Source organism: Bombina bombina, chromosome 7 (assembly GCF_027579735.1).
Source record: "Bombina bombina isolate aBomBom1 chromosome 7, aBomBom1.pri, whole genome shotgun sequence".
In the NCBI taxonomy this organism is placed as follows: Eukaryota; Metazoa; Chordata; class Amphibia; order Anura; family Bombinatoridae; genus Bombina; species Bombina bombina.
The window spans coordinates 294,407,761-294,425,370 of NC_069505.1; the positions used below are offsets into that span (position 1 = coordinate 294,407,761).

Sequence of the window (17,610 nt, forward strand, 5' to 3'; positions counted from 1 at the left end):
TGGCAAAATCTTGAGCTGAGAGAGAAGTGGAAATAGGAGGTGGGGTGGGCGGAGAAGGGTGTTAAAAGTGGAGAACAGACGTTTTGTGTTTGAAGAAAGAGTAGAGGTTAAGGGCAGAGTAGAGAAGTTGTAATGAAGAAAGTCAGCTGAACACAAGGATTTTCTCCAATGTCACTCAGCAGTGCGGAGTCGGGAACATCTACGTTTGTAGCTTGTCAGAGGAGTATGCCAGGGCTGAGGATGAGTGCATGACTTTTGAGCTGTGGTAGGAGGTGCCGAATTGTCAAGGACTGCTGTAAGAGTGGCATTATAGTGACAAATAGATTGGTCAGGGCAGGAAAAGGAGATGATTTAAAAGAGCACAGGTTTGAGAGAGTTTGGTGTTGCCGATCAAGTGACTTAATTCTTCTGTGGAGTTTGGTGTGAGGGTTAGAAGGAGGGAGAATAGTAGGAAGTGCTGTGATGTAACAAGTGAGAAGATGGAGGTCAGAAAGAGGAAAAGGGGAATTTGTGAAGTTTAAGAGGGTGCATTGATGGAGAGTTAGGCCATAGTTTCAAACTGGCTTTCTGAGTATATAACATTGCTGCTGGGTGGTGGGGAGGCAAAAGGAGAGCCCATCAATAGCGGCATGACAGTTTACCAAGCCCCTAACTGCGGCCTTTATGACCCCTTACAGATGTCACCAAGGTGACTATCACTGTCTGGTGTAAAAAAAATCACCTCCTAGCATTGTGATGCATTAGAAGGGCAAGAGGCCTTTCTAAGTGTAGCACAGCACTTTTCTCTGGCCAGAGCTGTCTCTTATTATCATCACTGAGTGATGTCACAAAGTCCCCATCCCCAGCAAATGTTATAAGCCAGAGTTTACCCTGTCTTGCAGCAAATGACAAGTGTCCTTCTCTGAGGGTGGAGGTGCTGTCTGTTGTGCTCATGGCTGTGAGCTTTTATGGCCACTGACTGAGGTCACAAAGGTCATACTCATCAACTAGTGTTACAAAGAGTCTACCCTGGCATGCCTTTCATAACGAGAGGTGGCACAAAACGCAAGCCGCCCTTTAACTGAGCAGCAGTAGCCTGGGCCCTCTACCTTAGTGTTTTCAATGTAAAAAGTGAGTTTAGATAATTCCATCAGGGAAATAGAAGTACTGTCGAGCATTCTTAAAGAATCTCGCTAGCCCAGAGACCTTTCATCGGCCCACAGTGAGATATTGTGCAATTATTAAAACTGTTTGGGTCAGGCCATCAGCAATATCTTCTCAGATATCTCTCTTACCAGTCACAAAAAGAAAACTCTTAAAGGGATGTGTTCATGCTTGGGGTATTTAATGGTAATAATATATTTTGGGAGTGAGTGCTTAAACTTTTTTACTTTTCAGTTTTGACCAATATATCCCTTTAGCATCCTTTCAATTTTGTAAATAAAAATAACATAAGTTTGAGAGGTAATAACCATGGCTTTAAAAAAAAATCCCTTCTAAACATAAATGGCCAATAACCCATACTATACATTTAAAACTGCTAGTCAGTTTGATAAAAAAATATATATATAATTTTGGCGGTAAAACAACAGCACCTACATTCATGAGGTAACTTTTATTGGTTGTGTTCCCTATTTCCTTCACATATTTACCATTTTTTTAAATTAATATCCATCTCAAATTTGCATACAGTTTGTTTGGCTGAGAGAAACGACACTAAAGTAAGTCATTGATTTATTAACCCTTGATGCCTGGCAAAAGCTAATTTATACACGTTCTATAACAGATAAATAAATCCCCCTGGCAGGTCTGGGTGCCAGTGTTAAACTACTTCACACACCTCCCTCAGGCCCTGGCATGATTACACCTTCATGACAACTTCCTACCAGTCCCGCCCCATAGTAACTGTAATGACAGACGTTGCTGTATAGCCAATCATAAGTCAGCTCTTCTGACTGACAAGATTGATGTAGCCAATGAAAGCCGGGTGGGGCGGGATATCCGCTGACAGTGGCATCTTGGAGGCAGATCAGCTGGTGACAGTCAGTCTACAGTTTACGATTTTTTGTTGTCCTGTTCCGTGTCCGCCCCTGTAAACATGATGGGTATTGACAAGCTGCCCATCGAGGAGACGCTGGAGGACAGTCCCCAGGTTAGAGGCTTAAGAGCTAAGAGCTAGTTTAATGAATATGTAACCCATTAACGTGCTGTCAGGCCTGCTCCTAGTTGTGAAGGGGTTAATCAGACTGGTGTGGCTTTTACCTACAGCATATGTCACTAATCATTATAACCGCCAGTCATTATAATTACTATTATAAATATTAATTCGGTTTTCTAATTACACCTAATTGTCTGATGACTCTAAAGGACTAGGTCCGCACCCCCTTTGGGAGTAACAGGAAATTATTACATTGAGTTGATCTTGTGAAGCTATAATATAAATTAATGTGCTAATGAATGATGTGTATGTGTGTATATATATATATATATATATATATAGTTTTTATCTTCACAGAGGGCTTTGCTTTGTGATCCATCTCTAGAAAGGAATGCACTGACCAGAATGCACTGTAATTGTGTAAAACATTTAAAGGGACAGCCTAGTAAAAATTAAACTTTCATGATTCAGATAGGACATGTCATTTTAAACAACTTTCCAATTTATTTTTATCATCTTTGTTCTCTTGGTATTCTTTGTTGAAAGCTATGCCTAGGTAGGCTCATATGCTTATTTCTAAGCCCTTGAAGGCCACCTCTTATCTCAGTGCATTTTTACAGTTTTTCACAGCTAGTTAGTTCATGTATGCCATATAGATAACATTGTGCTCACACACGTGTAGTTACCTAGGAGTCAGCACTGTTTGGCTAAAATGCAAGTCTGTCAAAAGAACTGAGATAAGGGGGCAGTCTGCAGAGGCTTAGATACAAGGTCATCACAGAGGTAAAAAGTATATTAATATAACAGTGCTGGTTATGCAAAACTGGGGAATGGGCAATAAAGGGATCTATCTTTTTAAACAATAACAATTCTGGAGTAGACTGTCCCTTTAAATACAGTTCTTCTATATACAGTGATGGCTGTTGACAGTCATTTACTCTTTAATACAGTCTGGGACTGTGCATTTTGTGCTTTGATACATGTGTAAACTACAGCTACAGTTTCTCTGTTTTTGACTCGCTGTTGCCACAACAATAATTGGGATCATGTTCACAGAGCTGGACCACTTAAAGTGACAAGTGGTGACAGATTTTAAGAGCTGCAGTGTGTTGTGGGTCTCAGTTGTGACTTTAGCCTTTGACTCCTTTTGTGGGAGTTAAATAAATATAAAGTACATAAGTGATACTAATGCTCTATTTTATTAAGAACTAAGTCAATTTGATAATAGGTGTACAATGGAAGCTTTTTTAAAATGGTATGCTCTATCTGAATCATGAAACGTTACACAGTAAGGTACATACTGGCAGTCATTATTGTTATTGATACTATTTTGCAGCAGTTCAAGCATTTTAAAAAGTTTGCTTTCAAGGGATAGGAAAGTCCACAATGAAAGGGACATTACACTAGATTTTTCTTTGTATAAATGTAGATGATCCATTTATATAAAATATTTGGGGGTGTTTTTTTTTTTTTTAAGTAAAAATGTATAGTTTTGCTTATTTATTTTTTTAAAACAATGTGCTGATTTTCAGACTTGTAACCAAGTCCCAAAGTTGTAATTGTATACTGAAGTCTACAGACTCCTGCTTGCACTTTTTATATCCTGGCGGGGGGTGGGGGGGGGGGGTGGTGTCCTTCCTTCTTTCTCAGCCCATTTTAGTGGGTGTCCCAGCCTAACATCATCAACAGTGCTACATTTGGAGCTTCTAAGTACATTTTTAAAATATTTTAGACTGGATTTTTATATCAGTATCTGTTCATATTCTTCTTTAAAGTAGTGTCTATTATATGCAGTTTTATGTAAATTGGTGTATACCGTCCCTTTATAAATGTGCATGATTCAGATAGAGCATGTAATTTTAAGACACTTTTAAATTCACTTCGTTTCAAATGTACTTTGTTCTCTTGATATCCATAGTTGAAAAATATGTACATATCCTACATTAGTAGGCGCTAGCTGATGATTGGTGCCTGCACACATTTTCTTGTGATTGGCTAACTAGATGTGTTGAACTAGCTCTCAGTAGTGCATTGCTTTTCCTTTCAGCAAAGGATTTCAAGGGAACGGGGCTGATTTGATAATTTAAGTAAAGTTGTTTTAAAAGTGTATGCTCTATCTGAATAGGAAAAAAATGGGTTTCATGTCCCTTGCATAAAATACAAATGCATAATACAATGACAATGCAATAGCACTTACTTTGAATTTTAAATTAGTAGATTTTTCTGACAAATTTAAAAATTCAGTTCAATTTTCCAGACCTGTGTATCATGTGACACTGATTATCCAATCATCTCTTATACACTCTGATGTTTTGCACATTCTCAGTAGTAGCTGGTGCCTCAGAAATTATGCAGACGGGACAATTTGATAATGGATGTAAATTGGAAAGTCTCTTAAAGGGACATGAAACACAATTTTTTTCTTTTTTCTTTCATTGTTCAGATGGAGCAATTTTAAATAATTTTCTAATTCCTTTTGTCATCAAATTTTCTTTGTTCTCTTGGTATCTTTTGTTGAAAAAACTGTTTGGAGCACTATATAGCAGCAGTTTTGCAAGAATGTTATTCCTTTTGTAAGAGCACTAGATGGTAGCCCTATTTCCTGCCATGTAGTGCTCCAAACACATACCTAGGTATCTCCAACAAAGAATACCATTGGGATCAAAGCAAATTTGATAATTTAAGTACATTGGATTTTTTTTAAATTGTTTGCTCTGTTTGAATTCCAAAAGAAAATCTTAATCATGAAATTTTAATTTTGACTTTAGTGCCCCTCTAACCTTTCTTTTGATGCTGAGATTGGCAGCATGCGCATGTACTCACTGCCAGTTCTGCATCTAACACGGGTGCTCATTGGTTGGCACACTAAGTGCACTAGCTTGATTACTGTGCACGGAGGGTACCTACTAAATGCATCCTGTGTAACCTCAGAGATGAACAAGGTGCATGTAATCAATATTGTATTAATGTTCTCCAAATATAAACTGAGTTTTCGCACAATAAAATCCTGCGAGGTTCTATTTTCAAATACCAGATTTATATTACAATTTTATATGAGTGCCCTGGCATCTTTAAAGGGATATGCAATCCATTTGTTTTCTTACTGATTTATCTGTATTTTAAAATTTGCTTCATTCTCTTGCCATTCTTTGTTGAAGGAGCAACAATGCACTACTGGGAGCCAGCTGAACACATGGGGGTGAGACAATTATAAGAGGTATATACATGCAGTCACTAATCAGAAGCTAGCTCCCAGTAGTGCATTGTTGATTCTAACCCTATCTAGGTATTCTTTTCAACAAAGGCTACTAAAAACCCCCAAAGCAAATTAGATAATATAAGTCAATTGGAAAGTTTATTAAAGTTGTAAAGTCTATCTGAATCATGAATGAAGACTTTTTGGGTTGCATGTTTCTTTAAATATATAGTTAAAGGGACAGTAAAGTCAAAGTAGAGCATGCAATTGTAAACAGTTTTTCAGTTTCTTTTATCAAGTTTGTTTTGTTCACTTGCTATTCTTTGTTGAAGAGAAAACCTAGGTAGTCTGATAGAAGCTTTGGAGTGTGCACTTGTGTGTTAGCAGTGTATGGCATCAGTATTTGCAATAATGTATCACATTGCTATAAACATTTTTGCAAACACTACTTCAAGATGGCTAAATATTGCACTCTTTTTTGAACTCATCTATGATACTAAGAGCTAAGCAAAATTGTACACTGTCCCTTTAACTTTACTTTTGACTTTACTGTCCCTTTAAAAGTCATCTCCAGAGCAGCAACTCACTACTGGGAGCTAACTCTTCACTTCTGGTGAGCCAATAGCAAGAAGCATATGTGTATAGCAACCAATCACCAGCTAGCTCCCAGTAGTTATTTGCTGCTCTACATCTTTATGTGTAGAGCTCTTGTTGATGTCTGTAATGTGTCTATAGTATTCTGCCTTCAGTTATATTTTTCTTTTTTTTAAATTTAATTCTGAAAGTTTACCTTGAATAGTGCATTTGGTTGATAATTTTAACACAAATCCGATAAGCTTTCTGCGTCGCACGCTGTGTATGACTAATGTCAGAAAATAATATTCCTTATCATATCAGTTTACATTCCACAAATATTTAATCAAAAGAAATATAAACATTCATATAAATCAGAAGCAAGTGGCTACTTATCTTGTAGCGCTTAGTGAAATTGTTATTAACCATTGGCCTATTACATTTCTTTTGCGGCCCCTTGCTTCCCTCTTTGTTAAAAAAATCTGGTGGATCCGACTGGAGGGACTTGCCTAGCAATAAAGGCAGTCCCCCAGGAGCCAATCGGCACTGTGGGAGTCACGTAATCCCAGTGACGAGTATGTGACATCCTTTCTGAACTTGGACAATTGCCTCCGTCCTGAAGGGGTTACCCCCTTGGTGGCGGAACAATATTGTCATCGGATCTTCGTTCTGATATGAACAACACAATTAGTAAAAATGAAATCACGTGATCATTGATGTGATTGCCTGATTTCAAGGCCCGGATCATGGGATACTGTGTAGGCTGCTAGGCACGCCCCCAGGCCGATCCTTGCCTTGCAGGACACCATATATGGTAGGACGTTCCATGCTGCCTATGTGCTTTAAAGCCCAGAACTGTTAGGAGGGCAAGAAGGGGTTAATTAACTATCCAATTTACTTTTATTTACAAATTTGCTCTGTTCTTTTGGTATTCTTTTTTTTTTTTAAAAGTAAACCTAGGTGTGTTCATAGTAGCTGAAGAGTGTACAGATGTCTAGCACCCTGATAGCATTGTTTGCAACTATATATAACATTGCTAAAAACATTGTTACAAACCCAGCTGCCATAGACTGCTTATTGCACGTGCGCGCTCCTGAGCTCTTATGAGCCTACCTAGGTTTAACAAAGGATACCAAAACGATAAAGCAAATTTGATAATATAAATAAAATGGAAAGTTGTTGCATACTCTGTCATAATTATGAAAGTTAATTTTTTACTTTAATGTCCCTTTAATTTCGATTATATCTTTTACTTGCCAGCTCTTTACTATATTTGGGTTTTAACCCTTTTGTACAAACTTGTTGGACAAATTAAATATTTGACCTTTAATAGATATGTATTACACTTCTAAAATATTAGAGACAAAAATCAAACAACAGTCTGTCACACTGATTGTTACATAAAAAAAAAATGATGCTCTATTAAAAGTCTGTTTGTCCTGAATATAACCCAAGAGCGTAGGTGGGGTTTGAGTATCGCAGTACTTGCACAAGTTTAAAGGGATATGATAAAAGTCCATTATTTTAATTCATGTCCCACTGGTATTAAAACTGAGTTTAATTGTTAACAAACATAAAAGGGTCGATTTTATCAAACCCTTCTCACAAGAGAACATGCAGTCCGTATTTATGAATCGGCGGTCATCAGACCGCTGCTTCCCTAACCTTTCGCCACTTCTTAGTTGGCAAATTTTAATCTCCCTATTCTCATCCAACCGGGAAGCTTGACAGCTCCTGCCCACACGTGATTGACTGTGCACAGGCAGAGTTGCATTAGAGTGCAAAATTGCGTTCTTGTGCAATGCTGAATTCCGGCAGCTGAATTCCGCCCGCCAGATTCAAGCTGGGGCGGACATATATGTACTTCCTGTACAGCTGTTGCTGGTTCATTGCAGCTTCACCGTGATTTTTGGAGTACTATATTTACCGGGGGGGTATCCGTCTTCTACTGTAAGGGTCACATGCAAAGTTCTATGGAACTTTGCATGTGACCCTTACAGTAGAAGACGGATACCCGCAGCCCCATTCCACAAGGATTTTGCTGAGTGCAATACACCAGGGGAAGTTGTCTGGACGACTTTTAAGAGTCCAAGAGGCCTTTGTAGCACTTTTTAAGTGCTTTTTTATCCTATAAGTATTACAGTATCTGCGTAGATGCGTGATTAAGCTACTGATTGTGCACTATGGTGGCGCCGTCTTCTTTTTTTTTTGATAGCCCCTGTCCACCGCAGCTTGATAAATCGTCCCCAAAGCATATGCAGTTTAAAAAATTACTTTGAAGTGGAAAAAAAACTGTTTGTTCTGGCATTACTTTAGATGCGATGGTCCAATCAGGAGTGCCTACAACACATGCGCACACTCTTTTTGACACATGAAATCTGACAGCCATGTGTATCACTGCACACTAATCAAGGCAGGAACAAGTTTCTACAGTTGGGTAAAATCCAAAAAAAAAAACGAACAAAAAAAAAATAAAGAAAATAGGGTAAATATAATAATAATAATAATAATAATAATAAAGCTCAAAACATTGAATGCATATGCATTACAAAATTATCATTTATTTTACATTTAATTGACCCTATTTCTTAAAATGACTATAATGTCTCTTTTTAAAGATATAGCAAGACACTTTCTGTAATATTGAATGTAGGGTGCAGGTTATGCAGTTATCCGAACAGTGGAAGTCGAGAGGTCAATCAGTCCAAGTTCAATAACAGCATAGGATATACAGGTACTAAATCATAAGGCAAATGATCAGAGTCCAGGCAAGAGGAGTACACTAACAGCAGTCAAAGGTGTGGTTAGGATTTCCAGTCAGGCAAGGATTACAATTAGCAAATAAAGAAAGAATGAGCATTCAGGCAAAAGGTTTAATAAATTCACTCAGCGATGCCATTTAAAGGGGCATGTGAAGAAAACCTGTGCATCTATTTGTATGTTAAAAAGAAAAAAAACATCCCTTTTAAAATAAAATCAAATGTTCGTAGAAAAGTTTGCCAGCCAGGTGGCGTTATGAAGTAGCCAGGTGGGGGCAGTGTAATATTCTAACAATTTCTGTTATTTATAAATGATATTTAGACATCCAAAGCACAAATCAATCACACAATTTAACATAAATTAATTTAATGATAATTTGTATAACAAACATTGAAAAAAAAATATTTGCTAACTTTATCTTAAAGATGGTTTACACTTTAGCTGTGTGGTGTGCAAATTAAATAAGACCTGTGGAGAACAAGATCTCTTTGTAATTTGTGTTCATTATTTAGTTTGTCTGTAAAATCGAGTCAGGATTCATTCTATTGTACTTTTAAAGGGATAGTCTCTCTACACCAGAATTTTAATTGTTTTAAAAGATAGATAATCCCTTTATTACCCATTCCCCTGTTTTTCACAGAAAACATGGTTATATTAATACACCTTTTACCTCTGTAATTACCTTGTATCTAAGCAGCCCCCTGATCACATGACTTTTTATTTATTATCTATTGACTTGCATTTTAGCCAATTAGTGCTGTTGGGCTGACTCTTAAATAACTCAGCGGGTGTGATTAGCAGTCTCTTGTAAAAAAGCAAAAAAAGCATGTGATAAGAGGCTGTCTGTAGTGGTTAGAAACAGGCAGAATTTTAGAGGTTTAAATGTTATAAAGTATATTAATATAACAATGTTGGTTGTGCAAAGCTGGGGAATGGGTAATAAAGGTGTAGTCTATCTTTTTAAACAATAACAATTTTAGTGTTGACTGTCCCTTTTTAAATACAATAGAATTATCTATTCCACAAATGTACAGGGAGTGCAGAATTATTAGGCAAGTTGTATTTTTGAGGATTAATTTTATTATTGAACAACAACCATGTTCTCAAAGAACCCAAAAAACTCATTAATATCAAAGCTGAATAGTTTTGGAAGTAGTTTTTAGTTTGTTTTTAGTTATAGCTATTTTAGGGGGATATCTGTGTGTGCAGGTGACTATTACTGTGCATAATTATTAGGCAACTTAACAAAAAACAAATATATACCCATTTCAATTATTTATTTTTACCAGTGAAACCAATATAACATCTCAACATTCACAAATATACATTTCTGACATTCAAAAACAAAACAAAAACAAATCAGTGACCAATATAGCCACCTTTCTTTGCAAGGACACTCAAAAGCCTGCCATCCATGGATTCTGTCAGTGTTTTGATCTATTCACCATCAACATTGCGTGCAGCAGCAACCACAGCCTCCTAGACACTGTTCAGAGAGGTGTACTGTTTTCCCTCCTTGTAAATCTCACATTTGATGATGGACCACAGGTTCTCAATGGGGTTCAGATCAGGTGAACAAGGAGGCCATGTCATTAGATTTTCTTCTTTTATACCCTTTCTTGCCAGCCACGCTGTGGAGTACTTGGACGCGTGTGATGGAGCATTGTCCTGCATGAAAATCATGTTTTTCTTGAAGGAGGCAGACTTCTTCCTGTACCTGCTTGAAGAAGGTGTCTTCCAGAAACTGGCAGTAGGACTGGGAGTTGAGCTTGACTCCATCCTCAACCCGAAAAGGCCCCACAAGCTCATCTTTGATGATACCAGCCCAAACCAGTACTCCACCTCCACCTTGCTGGCGTCTGAGTCGGACTGGAGCTCTCTGCCCTTTACCAATCCAGCCACGGGCCCATCCATCTGGCCCATCAAGACTCACTCTCATTTCATCAGTCCATAAAACCTTAGAAAAATCAGTCTTGAGATATTTCTTGGCCCAGTCTTGACGTTTCAGCTTGTGTGTCTTGTTCAGTGGTGGTCGTCTTTCAGCCTTTCTTACCTTGGCCATGTCTCTGAGTATTGCACACCTTGTGCTTTTGGACACTCCAGTGATGTTGCAGCTCTGAAATATGGCCAAACTGGTGGCATCTTGGCAGCTGCACGCTTGACTTTTCTCAGTTCATGGGCAGTTATTTTGCGCCTTGGTTTTTCCACACGCTTCTTGCGACCCTGTTGACTATTTTGAATGAAACGCTTGATTGTTCGATGATCACGCTTCAGAAGCTTTGCAATTTTAAGAGTGCTGCATCCCTCTGCAAGATATCTCACTATTTTTGACTTTTCTGAGCCTGTCAAGTCCTTCTTTTGACCCATTTTGCCAAAGGAAAGGAAGTTGCCTAATAATTATGCACACCTGATATAGGGTGTTGATGTCATTAGACCACACCCCTTCTCATTACAGAGATGCACATCACCTAATATGCTTAATTGGTAGTAGGCTTTCAAGCCTATACAGCTTGGAGTAAGACAACATGCATAAAGAGGATGATGTGGTCAAAATACTCATTTGCCTAATAATTCTGCACTCCCTGTATAATAAAAAGATGATGCGAAAGCACTTGGTTTTAAAGTGAAGGTCAAGTCTGTGTGTCTCGCTTACGCATTTCTATTCCTTTTCCAAAAATAGCTTAAAGTGCCAGTAAACCTAAAAAATGTTATATAATTCTGCACATAGTGTCAGACAGAGCAGGAGCGAGCTGCATTGAATGTAATGGCGCGGTCGGGCCGGGCTGTGACTAAACAGCTGGCCCGATGCGCTCTGAGGGAAAACCAGACCCGCTCAGTAGAGCACAGAGGGCGGGTTTGGAAAACCCTCTTCTTTTTATCAAAAATCACAGGATATATTTGTAATAAAAAATACTAGCACTAATATAATTTATATAATTCTGCACTATGTGCAGAATTATATAACATTATTTTTTAGGTTTACTGGCCCTTTAACCTTCATTCATGATTTATTAACACTCCTATATAAATTATTCTTTATTTTTACCTTCTAATTACCTTCTTTTAACGTTCTATCCTCCGCCCCCCATTTAGTTGAAGTGATTGACAGGCTGGTCCTATTCAATCGTCCAATGGCCGTTCTTCCCCCCCCCCCGGGGGGGAATGAAGCTCTGACTCTAAATGTCACTTGATCGTACTGCGCATGTGTTAAACTTCTGATATAGCAGTTTCTCATGCTCGTTCATGAGACGCGCACGCATATTTTGAATTTTATACAACCCGATACAAAAAAACAACCAGACCGCTTGTGTAAGTTTTGACGCATGCGAGGAAGAAGTTAGTATACGCATGCAGAGATGATTTGGACTATTGTGAACGCGCTTAAGGCCGACGTAGAGAGCGGGTGAGACAGCTCACTATGTCCCAAATAGAAAACAAAAAAGTGGTGCAGGGGAGGAGTTGCAGTAAGATACGGTAATAACTTTTAATAAAATTTTATATATATAAAAAAAAAGAGATAAATTAAAAATAAAGTTAGCGACTAGATAGCTGGATCATGGATCAATGGATTGCGGTAGTTCATTAATAGAAAATTGACCTTCACTTTAATTTCAAATGAGTTGTAGACTTTTTTCAAAGTTATTTCAATTTTATTTCCCTATGCATCACATGGCAGACAGCCAATCACAAAATGTATATACATATATTCTGAACATTTTTGTACATGCTCAAAAGGAGCTAGTTCCTCACAATGTGTGCATATAAAAAGATTTGTGCAAATTTAGTTAATTGAAGTGATTTGTAAAGTTGTTTTAAATTTGCTTGCTCTATCTGAATCCTGAAAGTTTAACTTTGACTTCAATGTTCCTTTAACTATAGCGGTATTATTAATGGCCCTGCAACATTCTGCACTGTGATTGGTTATATCACAGGACAAGATCACTTCTGTCCCTAACAGAACACAGCAAAGGAGGCCGGGAACATGGATAGATTCCTCCCTGGCTTTGAAAAGGTTTATTCCAGAAATGTTCTTAATTTGCAAAACTTTGTAAACCGTGCTAACAGAATTACATATTTTGTATACAGGTAATCCTATAATGCAGTACTTAATTGCTGATTTACTGTATGCTATGATTTATTTTTATTTTTTTCCAAATGAGTTTACTTTTATGCTCTACCGTGCATTAGTGTGGTATTTATTCATATACATATTTATACATTTATTTCAAAATTCATATGATTGCAAATATATATATTTTTTCTTCATTTACAGACCAGATCTCTGTTAGGTGTGTTTGAAGAAGATGCAGCAGCAATCACAAGTTACAGCAACCAGTTGTACAGTGCAATGCGTCGGATTTATGATGCTCAGGTAATATTTCATGGATTTGTAGAGCATTTGATATAAGCTAGAACATTGTATTGTATATTAAAGGAATATTAAACAGTGCTCCTTTGGGAAAATCAAATATGTTAAATCAAAGTAAACCTAAAAAGAAACCGATTGTGTAAAAAAAACGCCAGCAACTTACTTGTTATCTTGCAAAATTAGCACTTAGAATTTCTCACTGTAGCCTCTGCCCTCAGTGTGATAAGAGTGGAGACCTTTTTGAAACTTAAAGGGCCACTCAACACCAGAATTTTTGTTGTTTAAAAAGATAGCTAATCCCTTTATTGCCCATGCCCCAGTTTTGCATAACCAACACAGTTATAATAACACACGTTTTACCTCTGTAATTACCTTGTATCTACTGCCCCCTTATTTCAGTTCTTTTGACAGACTTGCACTTTAGCCAATCAGTGCTGACTCCTAGGTAACCACGTGCGTGAGCTCAATGTTATCTATATGACACACATGAACTAACACTCTCTAGTAGTGAAAAACTGTCAAAATGCATACAGATTAGAGGTGGCCTTCAAGGTCTAAGAAATTAGCATATGAGCATACCTAGGTTTAGCTTTCAACTAAGAATACCAAAAGAACAAAGCAAAATTGGTGATAAAAGTAAATTGGAAAGTTGTTTAAAATTACATGCCCTATTTGAATCATGAAAGTTTAATTTGGACTTGACTGTCCCTTTTAAGTTACATTCTGTTAGTTCTGAGCATGAGCAGATATGTCTAGTCTATTCACTTAATACTAAACTAACTCTAAAAGTTTAATGACATCATGCTAGATAAGCTTCCTGTAGAGACCACAGCCTCCTTGTAGGGCTGTGACAGGAAGTAATGGACACTGCACAAATTTAAAAAAAAAAAGAAAGGAAAATCCATTTTAAATAGATGAATAATAGATATTGCAATGATGTCTATTTAGTATAAGCCACTGCTTAGTGCTTTTTATTACAACAATGAAACAGACTGTTTAATATCGATTTAAGCAACTGTGTGATTAGTAATCTAGTTACAAACCTATGGCACAAGTGTCCAAAGTGCACTGTGGCACTCCACAGTTGGGTTACCTCTCAGTTTTATCACATGTCATTTTGTTGCCTAATAAATTATTGATGTTATGAATCCATAATATATATCAGCAGTTAAAGGGACACAAAACCCACCTTAAGAGACTTCATCAGACATAAAACAGACATAGTATTTGTCCAAGTGACCCATATTATTAAACATAGGGAGCCCTTAACTTTTACTATTCAATTTGGAACATGCTATTATGCCTCCCACCCCAAATCCAAAAAACAAGGAGTCGGGATCTTAATCCGGAAAAATGTCCAGTTCACAACCCTCAAAACTATTAAGATAGAGAGGGCAGATATATCATTTTAATAGGCCTCCTTTACGGCCGCCCATGTTACATTAGCTTCCATCTACTCTCCAAACAATCCAACTTTATTAAAACTGTTACTTATTTAATTTTGGAACAACAAAAAGGTATTCTGGTGCTCTGTGGGGATCTGAATATACCCTTAAACCCTCATCTAGACTGTTCGTCTATGCACTCCTCAATCCCAACTTCGCATATCAACCGTACTAATACTTACCTTAACAACCTGGTTGTCCATGACCTCTGGAGGGTCTCCTATCCAGAGAAAAGAGATTATACATTCTATTCGTATCCCCATAGACTATATACCAGAATTGATTAATTTTTTTTACTGATGTCACAGGCCTATCATTATTTCACTTCGCACAAATAACCCCCCTCACCTGGTCCGACCATGCTTCGGTCTTAGGTACATTAACTTGACCAACTAAACCGATTCAAGATTTTATATGGCGGCTAGATGATCACTTACTTTCAGATCCCTCTGTGTCACATCAAATCTCGAAATTTATCACAGAATACTTTACTTTCAATAACACACCTGACCTCTCCCAATTAAAAATATGGGAAGCACATAAGTGCGTGATAAGGGGGGAACTAATTGGCATAAAAGCCTCTATATTGAAAAAAAAACGTGCATCTTTACTCGCTAATATTGAATCCCTGGAACAACGTCATAAAAAAATCTCCTTCTGACCACTCAATACTAGCTATCCTACAATCCGAACTAGAACACTTAGCATCTTATTACAACAAAGAACACAAAAGACAAACCTTACAACTGCAACAAACACACTATGAAGGGCGTAACAAATCAGGCAGATCTCTAGCACGATATTTAAAACAAAAAACATACAAATCATACATCTTAAGCATTAAAGATGACCATAATAAAGAACATTTCTCTTCAAAAGCCATAACAAGAACCTTCAGAGACTATTACCAAACATTGTATAACTTAAATGGCCCAGCCAGCTTAACGCCTCCAGAACAAGACACTAAAACTACAGCAATAGCCACATACCTATCCTCTCTTCATCTCCCTCAGATTCCTTCGCACCAAAAAGAGCATTTAGAGGAACCCATTACACCAGAGGAAATTAAGTGGGTTATTAAGGACCTCCTGACTGGCAAGGCCCCTTGTCCTGATGGATTTGGTAACAGATACTACAAACAATTTCAAGACGATTTAATACCCCAACTTACACACTTTTTTTTAACTATATTGATGAATCTAAATCATTCTCCTCCAGTTTACTAGAGGCACATATCACTCTGTTGCCAAAACCTAATAAACCTTTAGACCACCCATCGCATTATAGACCAATTTCCCTTTTAAACTAGGACATTAAAATTTTTGCGAAAATATTAGCAAATCGCATGAACTGTACATTGTCGGACATAATCCATCAGGATCAGGTGGGATTCATCCCAAAAAGGGAAGCTAAGGACAACACGGTCAGGGCCTTAAATCTCATTCACTTGGCGCAGGACAAAGAAATCCTGAGCTGTCTATTGATGCAGAGAAGGCCTTTGACCGTGTTGACTAGAGGTTTTTATGCTCCACATTGGAGTTTATGGGATTTGGCTCTATTATGTTAAATATAATTTTTGCTCTCTACTCCCATCCTAACGTTAAATTATTAATAAATGGAACTCTGTTTGCACCCTTTACTATAACCAATGGCACCCGTCAGGGTTACCCTCTCTCCCCTCTGTTATTTGCATGCTTCATCGAAACCGTTGCGACCAGAATAAGACAGAACCCTCACATAAAAGGGCTACAGGCAGGATCACATTTGTATGTCCTCTCCCTTTTTGCAGACGACATCTTATTTTCACTTACCGACCCAGAATCTTCTATTCCACCACTAATACAGGAATTCCAATTATTCCACTCACTTCAAGATTAACTCTGCAAAATCCGAAGTACTAAATATTAATTTAGATTAACCCACCCTTAGAGTAAAAAGAATGACTCCTTTTACATGGTGCAAACATGCACTCCATTATCTAGGTATAGATTTGGCTACAATAATAGAGAAAACCTTCAAAAAGAATTACGAATTGATAAAAAAAAACTATTATTCAAGACCTCTCTTCTTGATTATCAAAAAGACTATCATGGTCAGGTAAAATTAATGTTCTCAAAATGAATATATTTCCTAGACTGTTATACATTCCACTACCCACAAAATATATTTCAAGTATACAGAAGGCGTTTAGCGATTTTGAATGGAATAGAAAACCTCCTAGAATCAACACTAATATCATGCAAAAACCTAAACTTCAGGGAGGGTTAGGTATTCCTAATATCACACTATACAGGCAAGCACAATTTTTACAAAGAATAGTTGATTGGCATATACACTACAATCCTAAAAGATGGGTACAATTAGAATACTTAATATCAGACATTCCACACCTGGGAAGATTGTGTTGGAGTATGGAGAAACTGAAACCTAAGTTGGCAAATAGTTCCCCACTGACAATAGAAACATTCACTGTCTGGGATCACATCCTGTCCAAAAACACAATGATCTCATCAAAGCCATCCCCCCTCACTTCGCTCATCGAAAATGGTGAATTTACAATAGGACACCACACCACAATAAGCGCAGTGGATACAACTGTACGAGATCTCTCAATTCATATGATAACATCAAATGAACGGATCCTCTCTCAGACAGACCTTTTTAGATAAGGGTTATACCTATTTCCATAGTTGGTTCAATTATCATAGAGTACACCGGTTTATCTCGCAACATGAACAAAGTAGAAACCTGGTCAGGCCTATAACAAATTTTGAATCTCTATGTACTCGCACACTGCCAATTACCCATACCCTATCATTGATATATAAACTATTAACCACGAACCCACCTGGCTATATACCACCATATCTCGAGAACTGGGAAAATTATCTAGGAATAATCATCCTCCCTCAAACGAGCGCAATGATCTTTCAGAACATAACAAAAATATCAATATCCCTTTCTGTGGTGGAAATTAATTTAAAAATTCTACACCGGTGGTATTTTACCCCTAAGAAACTTCACCGCTTATTCCACCACAGATCAGACCAGTGTTGGAGATGTGGCCATAGAGGCAGCAACTTGGTTCATATGTGGTGGTGATGCAACTCAATCCAAACCTTTTGGAGAC

General features: G+C 37.6%; 1 protein-coding gene across 1 annotated transcript in view; it reads left to right on the plus strand.

The window, feature by feature from the left end:
- Positions 1–1,987: 1,987 nt before the first annotated feature.
- Positions 1,988–17,610, plus strand: part of APPL1 (adaptor protein, phosphotyrosine interacting with PH domain and leucine zipper 1) — a 137,298-nt gene continuing 121,675 nt past the window's right edge. Inside the window, exons 1-2 of the mRNA XM_053720852.1 lie at positions 1,988–2,131; positions 12,940–13,038. Of these exons, the coding sequence (XP_053576827.1) occupies positions 2,078–2,131; positions 12,940–13,038 (153 nt within the window). The 5' untranslated portion in view covers positions 1,988–2,077. The remainder of the gene's footprint in view (positions 2,132–12,939; positions 13,039–17,610) is intronic.